At 45.1% G+C, this 14,933-nt stretch overlaps 1 protein-coding gene and 1 pseudogene across 3 annotated transcripts in view; both read right to left on the bottom strand.

Moving 5' to 3' along the window:
• EGFL6 (EGF like domain multiple 6) overlaps positions 1–11,677 on the bottom strand; it is a 63,608-nt gene extending 51,931 nt beyond the window's left edge. Inside the window, exon 1 of one of the 2 annotated variants that reach the window (XM_082375702.1) lies at positions 9,733–11,677. In XM_082375702.1, coding sequence (XP_082231828.1) covers positions 9,733–10,034 — 302 coding nt within the window. In that variant the 5' untranslated portion in view covers positions 10,035–11,677. The remainder of the gene's footprint in view (positions 1–9,732) is intronic. The other variant, XM_082375703.1, reaches the window with a different exon arrangement.
• The window catches only part of LOC309620924 (aldo-keto reductase family 1 member B10-like), a 164,575-nt pseudogene that overhangs the window by 80,584 nt on the left and 69,058 nt on the right, over positions 1–14,933 (bottom strand). The window lies entirely within an intron of this gene.

The following is a 14,933-nucleotide window of genomic DNA, read 5'->3' as shown; positions in this document are numbered from 1 at the left end:
GCTGGGCGGTGGCAGGCAGGAGGGAGAGAAGATGGGTTTGAGACATGGTCCAGAGTAGGACGTAGCACCAGATTGCATACAAGTGGGGACGAAGAGTGAGTTGTCAGGAATGATGCCCAGGTTTTTGGCTCGAACCAGTTTAGACACTGTTTGCTCTGGAATAGGCGGAATGGGCGAGATGCAGGGAAGTGAGTTCTAGAGAGCTGATCAAGAGTTCAGTTTTGGATGTCCAAAGCTCAGTGAAACATCCCAATGGATAGGTCAAGAACTGACAAGGGATTAATCTCCAAAATATACAAACAGCTCATGCCGCTAAAACAACCCAATCAAAAACTGGGTGGAAGATCTAAATAGACATTTCTCCAAAGAAGACATACAGGTGGCCAAAAAGCACACGAAAAGATGCTCAACATCCCTAATTATTAGAGAAATGCAAATCAAAACTACAGTGAGGTATCACCTCACAGCAGTTAGAATGGGCATCATCAGAAAATCTACAAACAACAAATGCTGGAGAGGGTGTGGAGAAAAGGGAACCCTCTTACACCGTTGGCGGGAATGTAAATTGGTACAGCCACTATGGAGAACAGTATGGAGGGTCCTTAAAAACTAAAAATACAGCTACCATATGATCCAGCAATCCCACTCCTGGGCATATATCCAGAGAAAACCACAACTCAAAATTAAAACTGATTTATAGAGCTAGAAAAAAAATTAAGCTCTTAGTTCTACAGGCAAGAAGAAATGAGTTCTGACACCAAACTGAATGAGCTTGGCAGTGGCTTTACCTCCAGTCAAGCCTTCTTATTAGAACACAGCTCTGTAAACACTGTAATTTCAACCAGGAAACAACCTGAAGCAGAGAAGGCAGTTGAGCTATGCTTGGACTCCTGATACACAAAAACTATGACATAATAAATTTGCATGTGTTTTTATTAAAAAAAAAAAGATACATGCACCCCAATGTTCACTGCAGCACTATTTACAATAGCCAGGACATGGAAACAACCTAAATGTCCATCAAAAGAGGAACGGATAAAGAAGATGCGGTACACATATACAATGGAATATTAGTCAGCCATAAAAAAGGATGAGATAATGCCCTTTGCAGCAACATGGATGGACCTAGAGATTGTCATACTGAATGAAGTCAGAGAATGACAAATATCATATGATATCACTTATATGTGGAATCTAAAAAATACAACAAACTAGTGAATATAACAAAAAAGAAGCAGACTCACAGATATAGAGAACAAACTAGTGGTTACCAGTGGGGAGAGGGAAAACCAGAATGTATGGTGTGTTTGTCTTAAAATATGTCCACAAATTCTTTGATATTCCTCCTTTCAAAAGTTAAGCCTAATTCCCCTTCCCTTACGAAAGGGAGAAGGACTCTGTGGTCCTTCTCCGACATGTCCTCCTCCTGCCTTTTGTCTATAGAAAAACTTTAGTCAAAGAATAAATTTAATCAGAGAAGTGAGAAAATGCAGAAGCAAAGGAAAATAGTCAAAGAGGACAAAATAACAGTTTAGTCATTAAGAAATGTCAAGGATCTTTAGTTCTTCCTCAAGGGCTATAGATAATATTCTGAGGCACATCCTTTGAGCTGTTTTGTAAATACTGACACCCCCACCAGGTGGAAGAAGTTAACTATATGATGACCAGACTGTAGCCATGACAAAGCTGCCACAATTCCAAGAACTGGTCTCAAAGAAATGGGAACAAACCAACCCTGGAACTGAAGATTAACTGTGCTTAAAACAATCAAGATGACACTGATCAAAAAGAAAAGAAAACAAAAGATGACACTGATCAGACCACTGCATGATCAATTTCAAGATGACTGTCAGAGCTGAATGTGCTGTTTCTGCACGTAGCCCCCTCCCTCCGCCTACACACCCCTGAAACTCCCCTTTAAAAGCTCTTGCCCACTGACTGTCAGTGAAGAGTCGGCCTTTGGACATGAGTTCACCCTCTCTCCTGGTTGCCAGCCTCCGAAATAAAGCAAACTTTCCTTTCCACCAACCTTGCCTCTCAAGTATTGGCTTTCGAGTGGCGAGCAGTTCGACCCAACTTTCGGTAACATTTATGTGGGACTGTACTTAGTGACTGGTTTCTAACAAAGAGATTACGGTGGGAGTGATTGAGGGTAACTTCTGAGATCAGGACATAGAAGGCATTGCAACTTCCTCTTTGTTCTCTGTTTTTTGGATTTCTTGCTATGTAGGAAGTCCGCTGACATCTCATAAGGATACTCAAGCAGCCTTATGGAGCGGTCCACAAGGTGAGGAGCTGAGGCCTCCTGCCCACAGCCATGTGAGTATGCCATCTTGAAAGCAGATCCTCCAGTTGGAGTCACGCATTTGGATGGCTGCAGCCTTGACCAACAACTCGATTATAACCTTGTGAAAAACCCCGAGCCCCATCCAGCTAAACTGCTCCTGAATTCCTGGCTCACAGAAAGTGTGAGATAATAAGCATTGTTTTAGACCACTAAGCTTTGTAGTATTGTAGTATCAATACAATTTGTAGTATCAATATTTTGTTAAATAGCAATCGATAACTATAATACATGTGGTACCCAGAAATCAAACAAAGGGAATACTCAAAGAGCAAGGTGATGATCTTTATAAAGGTATTTGCTGCTTTGGTATTTTGATTTTTAATTTTGCATTTGTATTCATCAAAGCTGAGATACCACAGACTAGAAGCACACTATTATTACGTATATTAGCAAAAATACTGCCAGGTAAAATAAATTATCATTAATTACCTTAAAAATAATTTTGTGTAACTGTGTGATAATTCTGAGCATGAATTGGGCATGATGGGTTATCTTTAAAGAAATCAGCCGGTGATGCCCTGCTTTGCTCTCTACTGCTGTCAGAACAAAGTTCAAATTCCTCAGCTGGACATGCAGGGCTCCTTACAGCCTGGTTCCAGCCTGGCTTCTTTGACCTTGGCAGTCACTTGGCTCATGACCCCAGAGGCTGACCACTCCACTCCATACCTTGGGCCAATGCCTTCCTTTTGCATTCCTTTTGCAGGTATGTATCTGTCCAGCCAGCCATTCATTTATTCCTACGCAAGACCTGCTATGAATCAAGCACTGGAACACTTGCCTTCTCCCCTGTTTTATATCAGGTGGGCCCACATTCATTCTATACGCATAACTTCGGTGTCATCCCATGTCTTCCACTTTCCCTGACTCTGTCGTGCTGACTAAATTTCTCTTAACTGTATTCTATGGCATATTTATATGTGTGTGTGTATATATATATGTTTATAAATAAACACATATAAATATATATAATTTATAAATATAATATACCCATGTTCATTCTTTTGAATGTTTATATACATATAAATATATATATTATTTACATGTAAATAACATTATTTGCTTCTCCATCGCCTTCCTTTGGTCATTCATTTAGGCACCAAATTTTTTTTTTTTTTTAATTTATTTTTATTTATTTATGGCTGTGTTGGGTCTTCGTTTCCGCACGAGGGCTTTCTCTAGTTGTGGCAAGCGGGGGCCACTCCTCATCGCGGTGCGCGGGCCTCTCACTATCGCGGCCTCTCTTGTTGTGGAGCACAGGCTCCAGACGCGCAGGCTCAGTAATTGAGGCACCAAATTTTTTACTCAACACCTACTATGTACTAGGCACTGGACAAAGAGTTGGAGTTATAACTCTCCCCCTGCACCCTCCTCACCAAAAGAGAAAGACAGGTATTTTGCTTGCCCTGCAAAGTTGTCCAGTGCAGGTAGCAGATAGAGGTTTCTATCTTTGGCATTCAGGAGAATGTTTGGGCATGTCAGGTGTTCAGTAAATGTGGCTGACTTGAACTGAATGAATTTTAAACTACTTTCAAAATATTGGTTTTTTGGGTTTTTTTTCCGTTAAGACCTTCAGATTTACAACAGGTTAGTTATTGAAACCAATACACTGGAACCAGCAAGTTAACTAAAGAAACTGGAAGTACTACTGATTACTCTGGACAAAATATTTGACAGAAAGTGATCTAATTATCTTTGGGAGCTACCACGGCTCCTTGTCTCACCAGGTCATTGACAAATGGTGGTACATTGTGGTTAACGGTCAGCCTCATTTCCTGACGCCCAAGAACTTCCTCTGTTGGCAGGAGCCAGCTCTGCCTGTGAGTGTGGTAGGCTGAACATGTAGAATCCACCTCCTCAGAAGTCCTCAACCAATGACTGCTGGGAGTATAGATACCCCAGCTCCCTTACCTCAGGGGGGATAATTCTAAGGCTTGTGGCCTACTGTCTTCTAGAATTCCCCAGCAGAATTAAATCGCAGTGGTAACTTATTTATATAACATGTCTTTCCCTTCTCTGTCCTACTTCCCAGCTTCCCTACTAGAACTTTCTGGGAACACCTCCCAAATAAACCATGCACACTTGAATTCTGGTCTTAAGAGTCTGCTGCTGAGAGAATGCAAAGTTGAGAGGAAGGAGTTGGGAGGATGGAGTATCAAGAATTCCCCACTTATTCTACACATATCCCTTGATGGTGCTGGACAAGAGTCAAGCTCAACAGGCTCACTGGTGATAATGTGTCAGAAAGTACTCTGTAAAGATGTCAGCTTTTATGTATTCAATTTTTTTTTTTTGAGAAACAAATTTGAAATATTGGAATGTCACTGTTCTTAGAGCACAAGACCAAATCCAATGCAGTTATTGAGGAATCATCTAATTTCTTCAAGTTTCTCCATCCCATTGTCTGTCAAATAGACACAATATTTCTTAGGATCGATGAGACAGGTGATTGAAATCACACTGAAAAAGTGTTGACAAATAGTAGGGTCTCAACAAAATTTGTTGAATGCCAATCTGATTTATGAAGACTAGATAATATACTTATTCTCATTTTAATGTTTACATAACCTTAGATTATATACGTAAATAATATATAGAAAGGACTTTAATACCTTCTAAGCCAGTGAAACTAACTATTGAAATAAGATTGCTCAGAGGGCTTCCCTGGTGGCGCAGTGGTTGAGAATCTGCCTGCCAATGCAGGGGACACGGGTTCGAGCCCTGGTCTGGGAAGATCCCACATGCCGCAGAGCAACTAGGCCCGTGTGCCACAACTACTGAGCCTGCGCGTCTGGAGCCTGTGCTCCGCAACAGGAGAGGCCGCGATAGTGAGAGGCCCGCGCACCGCGATGAAGAGTGGCCCCCGCTTGCCACAACTAGAGAAAGCCCACGCACAGAAACGAAGACCCAACACAGCCAAAAATAAAAAAAAAAATAATAAAAAAAAAAGATTGCTCAGAAATGATTTCTATGTTATAACTGTGCATTTCACGGTCACCATTTCCTAGAAACACCCAGCTCCTGAGTTTTTGGTATATTCCCATAAATTCTGGTTTTAAGAATAAAGAAATGAGGAATTCCCTGGTGGTCCAGTGGTTAGGACTCCATGCTTTCAAAGCCAAGGGCCGGGGTTCAATCCCTGGTCAGGGAACTGAGATCCCACAAGCTGCGCAGTGTGGCAAAAAAAAAAAAAAAAAAAAAAGAATAAAGAAATGAATGGTATGCTAACCACTCATAAATCACTAAAATCATGTTTTAAAATAAGATCCAACCCATAAAAGCAAACACAACAGCTCAGGCTTCCTGTGGAAGGCTAAATAATGGCCCCCCAAAGACAGTCATGTCCTAATCCCCGGAACCTGTAAATGTTACCTTATAGGGCAGAAAGAAATTTGCAGATGTGCTCAAATTAAGGATCTTAAGATAGGGAGGTCACCCTGGATTTTCTGGGTGGGCCAGGTATAATCACAGAGTTCTTTTTAGAGGGAGGAAGATGACTAACAGTCAGAGAAAAGGCAAGGTGACAAAGGAAGAAGAGAATGGAATGATGTGCCCACAAGCCAAGGACTGTTGGAAGCCTCTACGAGTGTAAGAGACAAGGAATAGATCCTCCCATGGAGCCTCCAGAAGGAACAAATCTTGCCAACAGCTTAGTTTTAGCCCCATAAGACTCATTTTGGACTTCTGACCTCCAGAACTCTAGGAGAATAAATTTATGTTTTTTGTTTGTTTGTTTGTTTTGCCACGATGCACGGCATGCGGTGATCTTAGTTCCCTGACCAGGGATCGAACCTGCGCCCCCTGCAATGGGAGCGTGGAGTCCTAACCACTGGACCACCAGGGAATTCCAAAATCTATGTTATTTTAAGCCACTAAGTTTGTGGAAAATTGTGACAATGGCACTTCCTTTAGCAGGGCTCTGAGAAGAATCAATTCTCAACACAGGGTGTGGTTTGCAGAAAGCAGGCCTCTCTCCGTGAGTACATGAATCCAGACATTCCTCCATCTCTCACGTTATTTTTACTTGAGCTCAATAGAGAGAAAAATGTATAACATAAATATAAGTAGGGAGTTGTTCCAAACTTCAAACTCAAGAATAGCAAAGTTAATAACATATTTATTTTATGTACCCAAGGCAGAAAGATGCCAGCGTCAGGACCTGGAACGCTGGAGATGGAGTTCAGATCAGTAAGTGTTCTGGATTAATACTGTCCAATAGAAATATAATAGCCATATATGGCATTTACAATTTTCTAGTAGCCATAGTTTTTTTTTCTGGCCACGCCGCGCAGCCTGTGGGATCTTAGTTCCCCGACCAGGGATCAAACCCGTGCCCCCTGCAGTGGAAGCTCAGAGTCTTAACCGCTGGACCACCAGGGAAGTCCCTCTAGTAGCCATATTTTTAAAAATGTAAAAGAAACAGGTGGAATTAATTTTAGCAATATATTTTATCTAATGCAGTATATCCACAACATTATCATTTCAACATGTATTCAATATAAAATGATTAGTGAGATATTTTATGTTCTTTTTTCATACAAAGTCTTCAAAATCCAATGAATCCAACGAGTCTTTTACACTTACATCACATCTCATCTTGGACTGGCTACATTTCAAGTACTCACCAGCCACATGGGGCTAGTGACTACCGTATTTACTGTATTGAACAAAGCAGGTCGAGTGCATCTAAATAGTCCCAACGCCCAAATGGCATTAAAAAGTATGGGGATCAGCAAAGGGAATATAGTCAATACTTTATAACAACTTTGTATGGTGTGTAAGCTATAAAAATACTGAATCACTATGTTGTACACCTGAAACTAATATTGTAAGTCAATTATACTTACAATATTAGTTTGAAGTAGTATACAAAATAAAGAATAAATGGTTTAAGCCAAATTCTGATGCTTAAGATCAGAAAACCGCATGCTGCTAAAGATTTACTCATTTGATGAGTGTTAACTGTCTACTATGCACAAATCACCATTTAAGAGGCATATAATTTTCTAGGTCACTGAAATTATGGACCAGCGTTTTTATTTAAAAAATACAACGAGTACTTATATTAGAAATCTCTATATAGCAGTCAGTTTTTACTATAAGTCGTAAAACCTCGGGAAGTAATCAGTAGACACACTCTAGTGCAATGAGCACCTTGCCTTTCTGTAAATGTGCCGTCTGTAACTTGCAGGCTGGAATTGATGGAACCTGGTCCCCGGGCAGTTCCTGAAGAGCCGAGCATTAGACATTTCCAAGCATGCTGCACAGATAATAAACATAGCAGCTTGTGAACCTGATACCATGTAAAGAAACCACAGTTCACATCTTGAAAACTGTGAAATTGCAGAATCCTGACGTAGATTCTCCATTGTAATATTCTTGGGTTTATTTGGGAGCTTTTCGGCTTTTAATTTAATTTGGTGGCCCTTTGAAACTGAGGCTCCTGGGGGTCAGTTTGCCTGCTGCTAAAAGAACTATTAATCTCATCTCCAAATAGCACTTGATCTTTTTAAGTGGGCTTTCTAGGGATACCAGAACCTCCAACGTTCAAGGAAATGTGATCATGAGCAAATTGCATCTCCTTACATTTTTATCATGAAAAGGAAATTGAAACTTGCGATCATACATCCTAAGAACCTGGTTTGAAGTTTTTTCTGTTTGAACTTGAAAATCCCTTAATACTGTGACTGACGCTGATAAAAGATTTTTTTCCTGTAAGTCAAACAAAGATAGTCAGGCTCACCTTTAAGAAGCCTGTTCCAAACCAAGGCTCGCAGCCAGCTCTCCCCAGGAATTGTCTACTAAAAAAATCATAATAGCGCAGACGTTCTCACTCAGCTGGAGACAACTGTGCAGCCTCCGCCCCGCCCCCGTACCTTGGGCAATGTCTGGACACAGTTCTGATTGTCACAACTTGGGGAAGTTGCTACTGGCATCTAGCGTGTAGAGGCTACACATGCTGCTAAGAACCCTGTAATGCACAGGACAGCCCTCCACCCACCCCAGACAAACAACTCTCCAGCCCAGCCCAAAAGATCAATAGTGCCACAGCAGAGAAACCCTGCTCTAGGGGACGCCTCGGAAAGCAAAACATCACAGCCAGAGAACCAAGAAAACTTTTCCAGGGAGTGATCCCTAAAAGGGTGCCCTAGCACACTGGGGAAGAGCAGGGTCTCCAGGCCAGACTGCCTGGGTTTGAACGCTGGTGTTTTCACTTACTGGCTGTGCCTGTTGGGGCAAGTTACTCGACCTCTCTGTGCCTTGGTTTTTCTCTTCTACAATACGGGGATTATAATAACAGTACCTTCCACACAGAGCACTTATGGGCTTTAAATGGGTTAATAGCCCTCAAGTGTTTAGGACTGCCAGGCCTACAGTATGCACTAGAAGTGTGTATTTTTTTTTAACATCTTTATTGGAGTGTAATTGCTTTACAATGGTGTGTTAGTTTCTGCTGTATAACAAAGTGAATCAGCTACACACATACATATATCCCCATACCCCCTCCCTCTTGCGTCTCCCTCCCACCCTCCCTATCCCACCCCTCTAGGTGGTCACAAAGCACCGAGCTGATCTCCCTGTGCTATGCAGCTGCTTCCCACTAGCTAGCTATTTTACATTTGGTGGTGTATATATGTCCATAACACTCTCTCACTTCGTCCCAGCTTACCCTTCCCACTCCCCGTGTCCTCAAGTCCATTCTCTACGTCTGCGTCTTTATTCCTGTCCTGCCCCTAGGTTTTAAAAGTGTGTATTTATTAAGTGGCTTTGCTGATCTCTGGGAAAATAAGTTTCAGGGCTTAGGAAAGTTTAAGGGAAGTAAAGAAACGGCTTCAAATTCTGAATTGCCAGGGCAAGAATGAGTCGATTTCATCTGACAATCACGTCCTTTCTTTCCAGCTCATGAACCTTAATCAGAAAGGCATTGAGCAGAGGGGCCCCCTTCATGGCGCAGCCCAAGCACGGTAAACGCTGACTCTGTGCCGTCCTCAGTTTCTTTCCCTCCTTCCCCAGCAAAACTAGCCATTGACAATCAGTTGCCGCCCTTCGGAAAGAGTGGAAAGCAAGACGGCACAGGCACGGAACCCAGCCGCCCATCCACAGACAGACACACGCCCGCCGGAACAGTGGACGTCTGCAGACCGCCGAGCCAGACCGCACACGCGGGTCCGCGCAGAGCCTCCCTCCTCCTGACCCGCAGGACGCAGCCAGGTGGGGCGCAGCTGATGCCGAGGAGCCGGTGCGAAGCGCCGCCAGAGCGGCGCGCTCCGGGCCGGGCATCCTCTTTAAATACCGTCTCGCGCGCACAGATACACAGGTGCCTAAGGGGACGCGGGACAAAGAAAAGGGGCCAAACGGGGGAGCTCAGGCCAGGGCCAGACACTCACCTGGCCGCGTTCCCTACTCCACCTGCCACCCAGGGGAGCAGCAGCGGGAGCGCCAGGGCCCAGAGCTGCGGCATCTTCGCGCTGGGCCTCCCTCCGCCGCCTCCTCGGGAGGGCGCAGCGGGGCCGCCGCCTCCTCGGTCCTCGGCCCCTCGGAGCCTCGGCTTGTCCCGGGCGCGGTCCTCGCGGGCGGAGAGGTGAAGCCGGGCACCGCAGCGGGGGCGCCCCGGCGAGGCGCGCAGCGGCTCCTCTACGCGTGAAGCGGCCACGGGCGCGCGAGAGAGGGCGGGGCGGGCCGTGCACATCTGGCTGGGACCCGCCTCCAGCACCACCCGCGCATCCTCTGCGCTCGCTGCTCGCCGCCGAGAAACTTCCCCCAGACTCAGGTCCCTTCCCTCTTGTCAGAGTCACCGCGTCTCGCCATCTGTTTCAGACACGGGACAGGTTTCGGCGATACCCGTGCTCCAGGATTTCACAATTTAGTTGAGAAGTCAAAGCAGGAACCAAGGGATGCCGGTTCGGAAAGACACTTGTGTCTTACTTCTAGGTTTTCATACTCTGCGGGCTTTTCTTCCCAGACTGCAAATCATGGGCGGCCAGAGCTGGAAGGTCACCAAGTCCGGTGCAACCCGGCATCTGACAAGTGATCTCTCCTGCTCATTTGCAACACCTTCCTTACACGGGACCACCAGAAGATACTGTAAGGCAGTAACCAGTTCAGAAATGAATGGCAGAAACTCGAGCACTATATGAGTTCAGAGAATTCATGTGGGTATTTAGATGTTCTTCGTTTTGACAACTGTTGTAATAGAATGAATGCCCACACCCTGTGGCTTCAGGGTGGGCAGACCCTATGGTCCCCACACTTTGGCTTTGGACGTGGCTGTGTGACTTGTTTGACGAATGGCATGAGGACCAGTTCCAAGCCTAGGCGGTAAGACACCTGGGCCTCTATTATGGCCATGAGAAGACCACGCCCCAGCCAGCCTCTTGGCCCAAGAATGAGCATCAGGTGAAAGAGCTACCTGGTCAACTGCAGACTCACAGCAAGCCTAGTGTATATCAGCCAACCCATAGATACATGAATAAACTCAGCCAAGGTCAGCAGTGCCAGCCAAGCTACTGAGGCTTATTGTGATAATCTGTTACACAGCAATAAGTGTCCGATACACCTGTGACCTGGTATTAGAAATAAAATGAAGAATATAGAGAAAGAGGAGATTTGTCTTGATTATAAGCTTGACTCATGGTTAAATAATGGGCATATGCCTTAATTCTAGCCAGTGAAATGTGAGAAGTGGGGATGGGGCAGATTCTTGCTGCAGACCATGGATGTCCTTATTGGCGTGAGCCGTGCTACACTGGATCTTCTGTTTTATGGATGAAGACATCCTAATGGATTCAGTGTCCTTGGTTAGTAACCAGTTAAGCCATTGAACTGTTCATAGCTAACAGTGACAGGCATTATCCTAAACGCTTTACACACATCTTACTGAACACCCACAACTGTATAGGTAGGGATGATTAGCTCTCCCATGTTTGAAGTGTCAAACTGAGAGGCAGAGAGGTTAAGTGACTTGCCCAAGTTCACAGAGCTAACGAGTATAGAACCAGGATTGGAAACCAGGGCCCATCTCCCCCTGGCCTGTGCCACTCTTATATTGATCCCTCTTCTTCATCTTCTTACTCCTTGGTGACTTCAGATGCCAAATGAGTCTCATGAACAAGGTAATAAGAAGATCTCTTCAAGGCCATTACCAAAACCCTTTGAATTCTTCATATCATAACTAGTTTTAGCAACTGAAAATATTAAAATTGAAAGGAAAGAATATAAAGGTATGAACTGTATACCTACAAATATCTTAAAGCAAATGCCAGATTAAATTTGTGTAAGTGTGGGTTTTCCCACAAGCAGACGCTAAGGCAAGGATTCCAGCGGAAGTAGTTTGCTCTGGAGGCTCCTAGAACACTGGCAGGGGAGGGAGGGAGTGAGGGACTGAGGGACTGAGGGAGTGAGTTGGGATAGGACACTGGCAGGGGAGTGAGGGAGTGAGCCGGGATAGAACACTGGCAGGGGAGTGAGGGAGTGAGGGAGTGAGCCGGGATAGAACACTGGAAGGGGAGGGAGGGAGTGAGGGAGTGAGGCGGGATAGAACACTGGCAGGGGAGGGAGGGAGGGAGGGAGGGAGTGAGCCGGGATAGAACACTGGAAGGGGAGGGAGGGAGTGAGGGAGTGAGGCGGGATAGAACACTGGCAGGGGAGTGAGGGAGTGAGGGAGTGAGCCGGGATAGAACACTGGAAGGGGAGGAAGGGAGTGAGGGAGTGAGCCGGGATAGGACACTGGCAGGGGAGGGAGGGAGGGAGCCGGGATAGAACACTGGCAGGGGAGGGAGGGAGGGAGGGAGCCGGGATAGGACACTGGCAGGGGAGGGACGGAGTGAGCCGGGAGGGGAAGGAAAACAGTAGCACGTGTGTATCAAGTTATCACTGGGGCCGCTGGAGCGTTGGGCCGCTGAGCATCGCCCAGAGCCAGCTGAGATGGTGCACCTCCACATGACCTCGCCCGACAGCTGAGGGAGCTGGGCTACTTTAGCCCGCATCTGCATTCAGTCATCGCCTGAAGGCTTCTACCAGGCCACTGATCCTAGGACTTCTGCTTGCTGAGCTGAGGGCAGAGTGGGGGGCGACAGACAAAGAAAGCCCTCAGCCCTGTAGATGCCCACTGTTGACACCGTACTGAAATGTTAAGGCCAGGGGGATACAGGCAGGGCACCACATTGGCTGTTACCTAAAGTCTAGAAATTGAAGTGAACTGAGAATTATGTTTTTACCCATGCCACTGCTCCCTAAACTTTCAGAGCCAAACCACTCCCTCCTCCAAACACACCATTATTCAAAAAAGTCCGACTAAAACATGACTAGCCTCAAACGTGGGGGCCATCCCACCTGCTTAGCCCTGAGTCATAAAGGGTCAGAATAACATCTTGCATAATGTTTATCTGTCACTTTCTAGCTTAAGTTTCAGCATTTTGAAGCTGTTTCTGCTTTTTTTTTTTCAGAGCTGACTTCTCTTCTGTTTAATTAAAGGAGGTGATGAACATGACAACGGGAAACTTCCAGAGGAAGTCAAACACTCCTCAGCCAACGCACCTATTATTTCCTGGGGAGAACTATCAAGAAGGGCACCATCAGGAAGCATGAGGAACAGAGAAGGAACCTAGAAATGATGTGTTGCCGGGTGAGAAGATGTTGGACACAAACTGCCACGTCGAGGCAGGTGTTTTTAATAACCACACTGGTGTGCCTGACTTTGAAGAGAACTGCTCTTTAGATGGCCCTACTCCATTCTACAAAGGCAAAACAATCTTTGATCAGAATCCCATAAAATCATCCGCCCCTTTTACAGGAATACCTTTTGTTTTCCAATCTATTTCCACTTAGCCCCCTGCATGGAACAGGTGTGATGGGGGTATTTTTGTGCTGAGTATATACCCATAACACACATATAAAGCTTTCAACACTTACGATGTGCCTGGTGCTGAGATCCAGAAGTTATATTGAAATATCAGCACCAGAAGCAAAGCACTGTTGGACGAAAGGGCAGGGTGGAAGGGTGTCTAGGCCAGAGTTTTCAAACTTTAACATCAATACAAATTACCTGGGGGTCTTGTTTGTGGTTCTGTTACAAAAAAGAACCCAAGTGTTGCCCATGCAGCTTGTTGAGAACCACTTAGTGTAGTGAGGGTCCAGAGACCACCTGGCCCAGTTCTCAAGCTCAGCTGCACGTTGCGATCATCCAGGAAGCTTTGAAACTACTGATGCCTGGGTCCCACCTAAGGCGATTCTACTGTCTGGACTATGGCTTGGGCATGGGGACAGTTGGAAACTCCTTGGCTGGTTCTAACGGAGAACCGAGATTGAGAGCCATTGATCTGGACCAACTCTGACATCTTACAGATGAAAAAGCTCAGCGTGTGAAGCGCCTTGCCTGAGGCCACGCACAGGATGAGTTCACATCCCTGTGTTTCCATCACATAGGCCTCCCCCTCAGACTTCATGACGTCTTCTCCATCACCATTCCTACTGAAGAAGAAAATGGCGTCTCTTCTTCATCTTCTCCATTAATTGTAGCCCACAAACATGTTCTAGAAATGGAAGTCTTTTCCTAGTCTGTTTCTTTCCACGTCTTCTTGTTCCATGAAAGGAGGCAGTGAAGAAGTGTAAGACTCAATGCAGACACTGCTAAATTTTGCAGGGGAAGGTGTGTCTTGAGGTTCACACTGCTTTCCTTCATTCTGTGCCTGTCAAGGACCCTGTTCTTGGAGCTTTATAGTAGAAACAAATTCCAAACACTAACAGCCTTCCTTCCTTTTCTTCCTCCCACCTCAATCCCCACCCCCGGATCCTTCCCTTTCTACTCCTACCCTCTTCCCTTGCTCAAACATTTACCTGGAACCTACAAAATGCCAGGCCCTGGGCTAGGCAGTGGGGACAGCTTGTTGGAAATGTGTACACCAGATAGTCTCTGGTTCCTTTTTCTCCCTGATGACATGGGCTGGACAACCAACATGTGCTTCTTAGAAAATCTGGTCTTCAGCAATATGATTCTCACTTCTTAGGAAGCAGAAAAGAACTAAGGTACGATGAAAAGAGCAAAAAAAAATGACACCATGATCCATTTTCCCCTCAAATTTGGCCAACTCCCCACTTGATATTTGAGGAAGAGAAAGAAATTGATATTTGTGGAGTGATTATTACACGCTAGACATTTGAGAGAGAGTAATTGTTTACTCTTAACATCTATATAAAGTAGCTATTACCACACCATTTTACAGATGAGCAATGGGAGGTTTAGAGCAGATAAATACCTTGTCTAAGGTCACCTATCAACGTAATGGAAAGAACATGGATTTTGAAGTCAGGTCTCACTGGAGATTAATTTTGCCAGCAGATTTCATTCTTCATGGCATGACGTGGTGGTTGGCGGCGGGGGGGGTCAGCTCACCACCGGGAACAGTGAATAATATTTTATGTGTAGGGGAGGCGAGTGTGTTCCAGTGAGGAGCAACACGACTTCAGATTTTTAAGCAAGTCTATGACCCTTTAAATGTCATTACTATATAGAAAAGTCCCCTTGCCCGTGAATAAAATCTCTTTGTCTGAATGTTAGCTCCCTTGACTTTTACCGAATTCATAAGTTTCC

This window comes from Balaenoptera borealis (assembly GCF_965194805.1).
Source record: "Balaenoptera borealis genome assembly, chromosome: X".
NCBI classification, from domain to species: domain Eukaryota; kingdom Metazoa; phylum Chordata; class Mammalia; order Artiodactyla; family Balaenopteridae; genus Balaenoptera; species Balaenoptera borealis.
The sequence above is the reverse complement of the archived record's forward strand: the minus strand, read 5'-3'. Positions and strand labels throughout refer to the sequence as shown.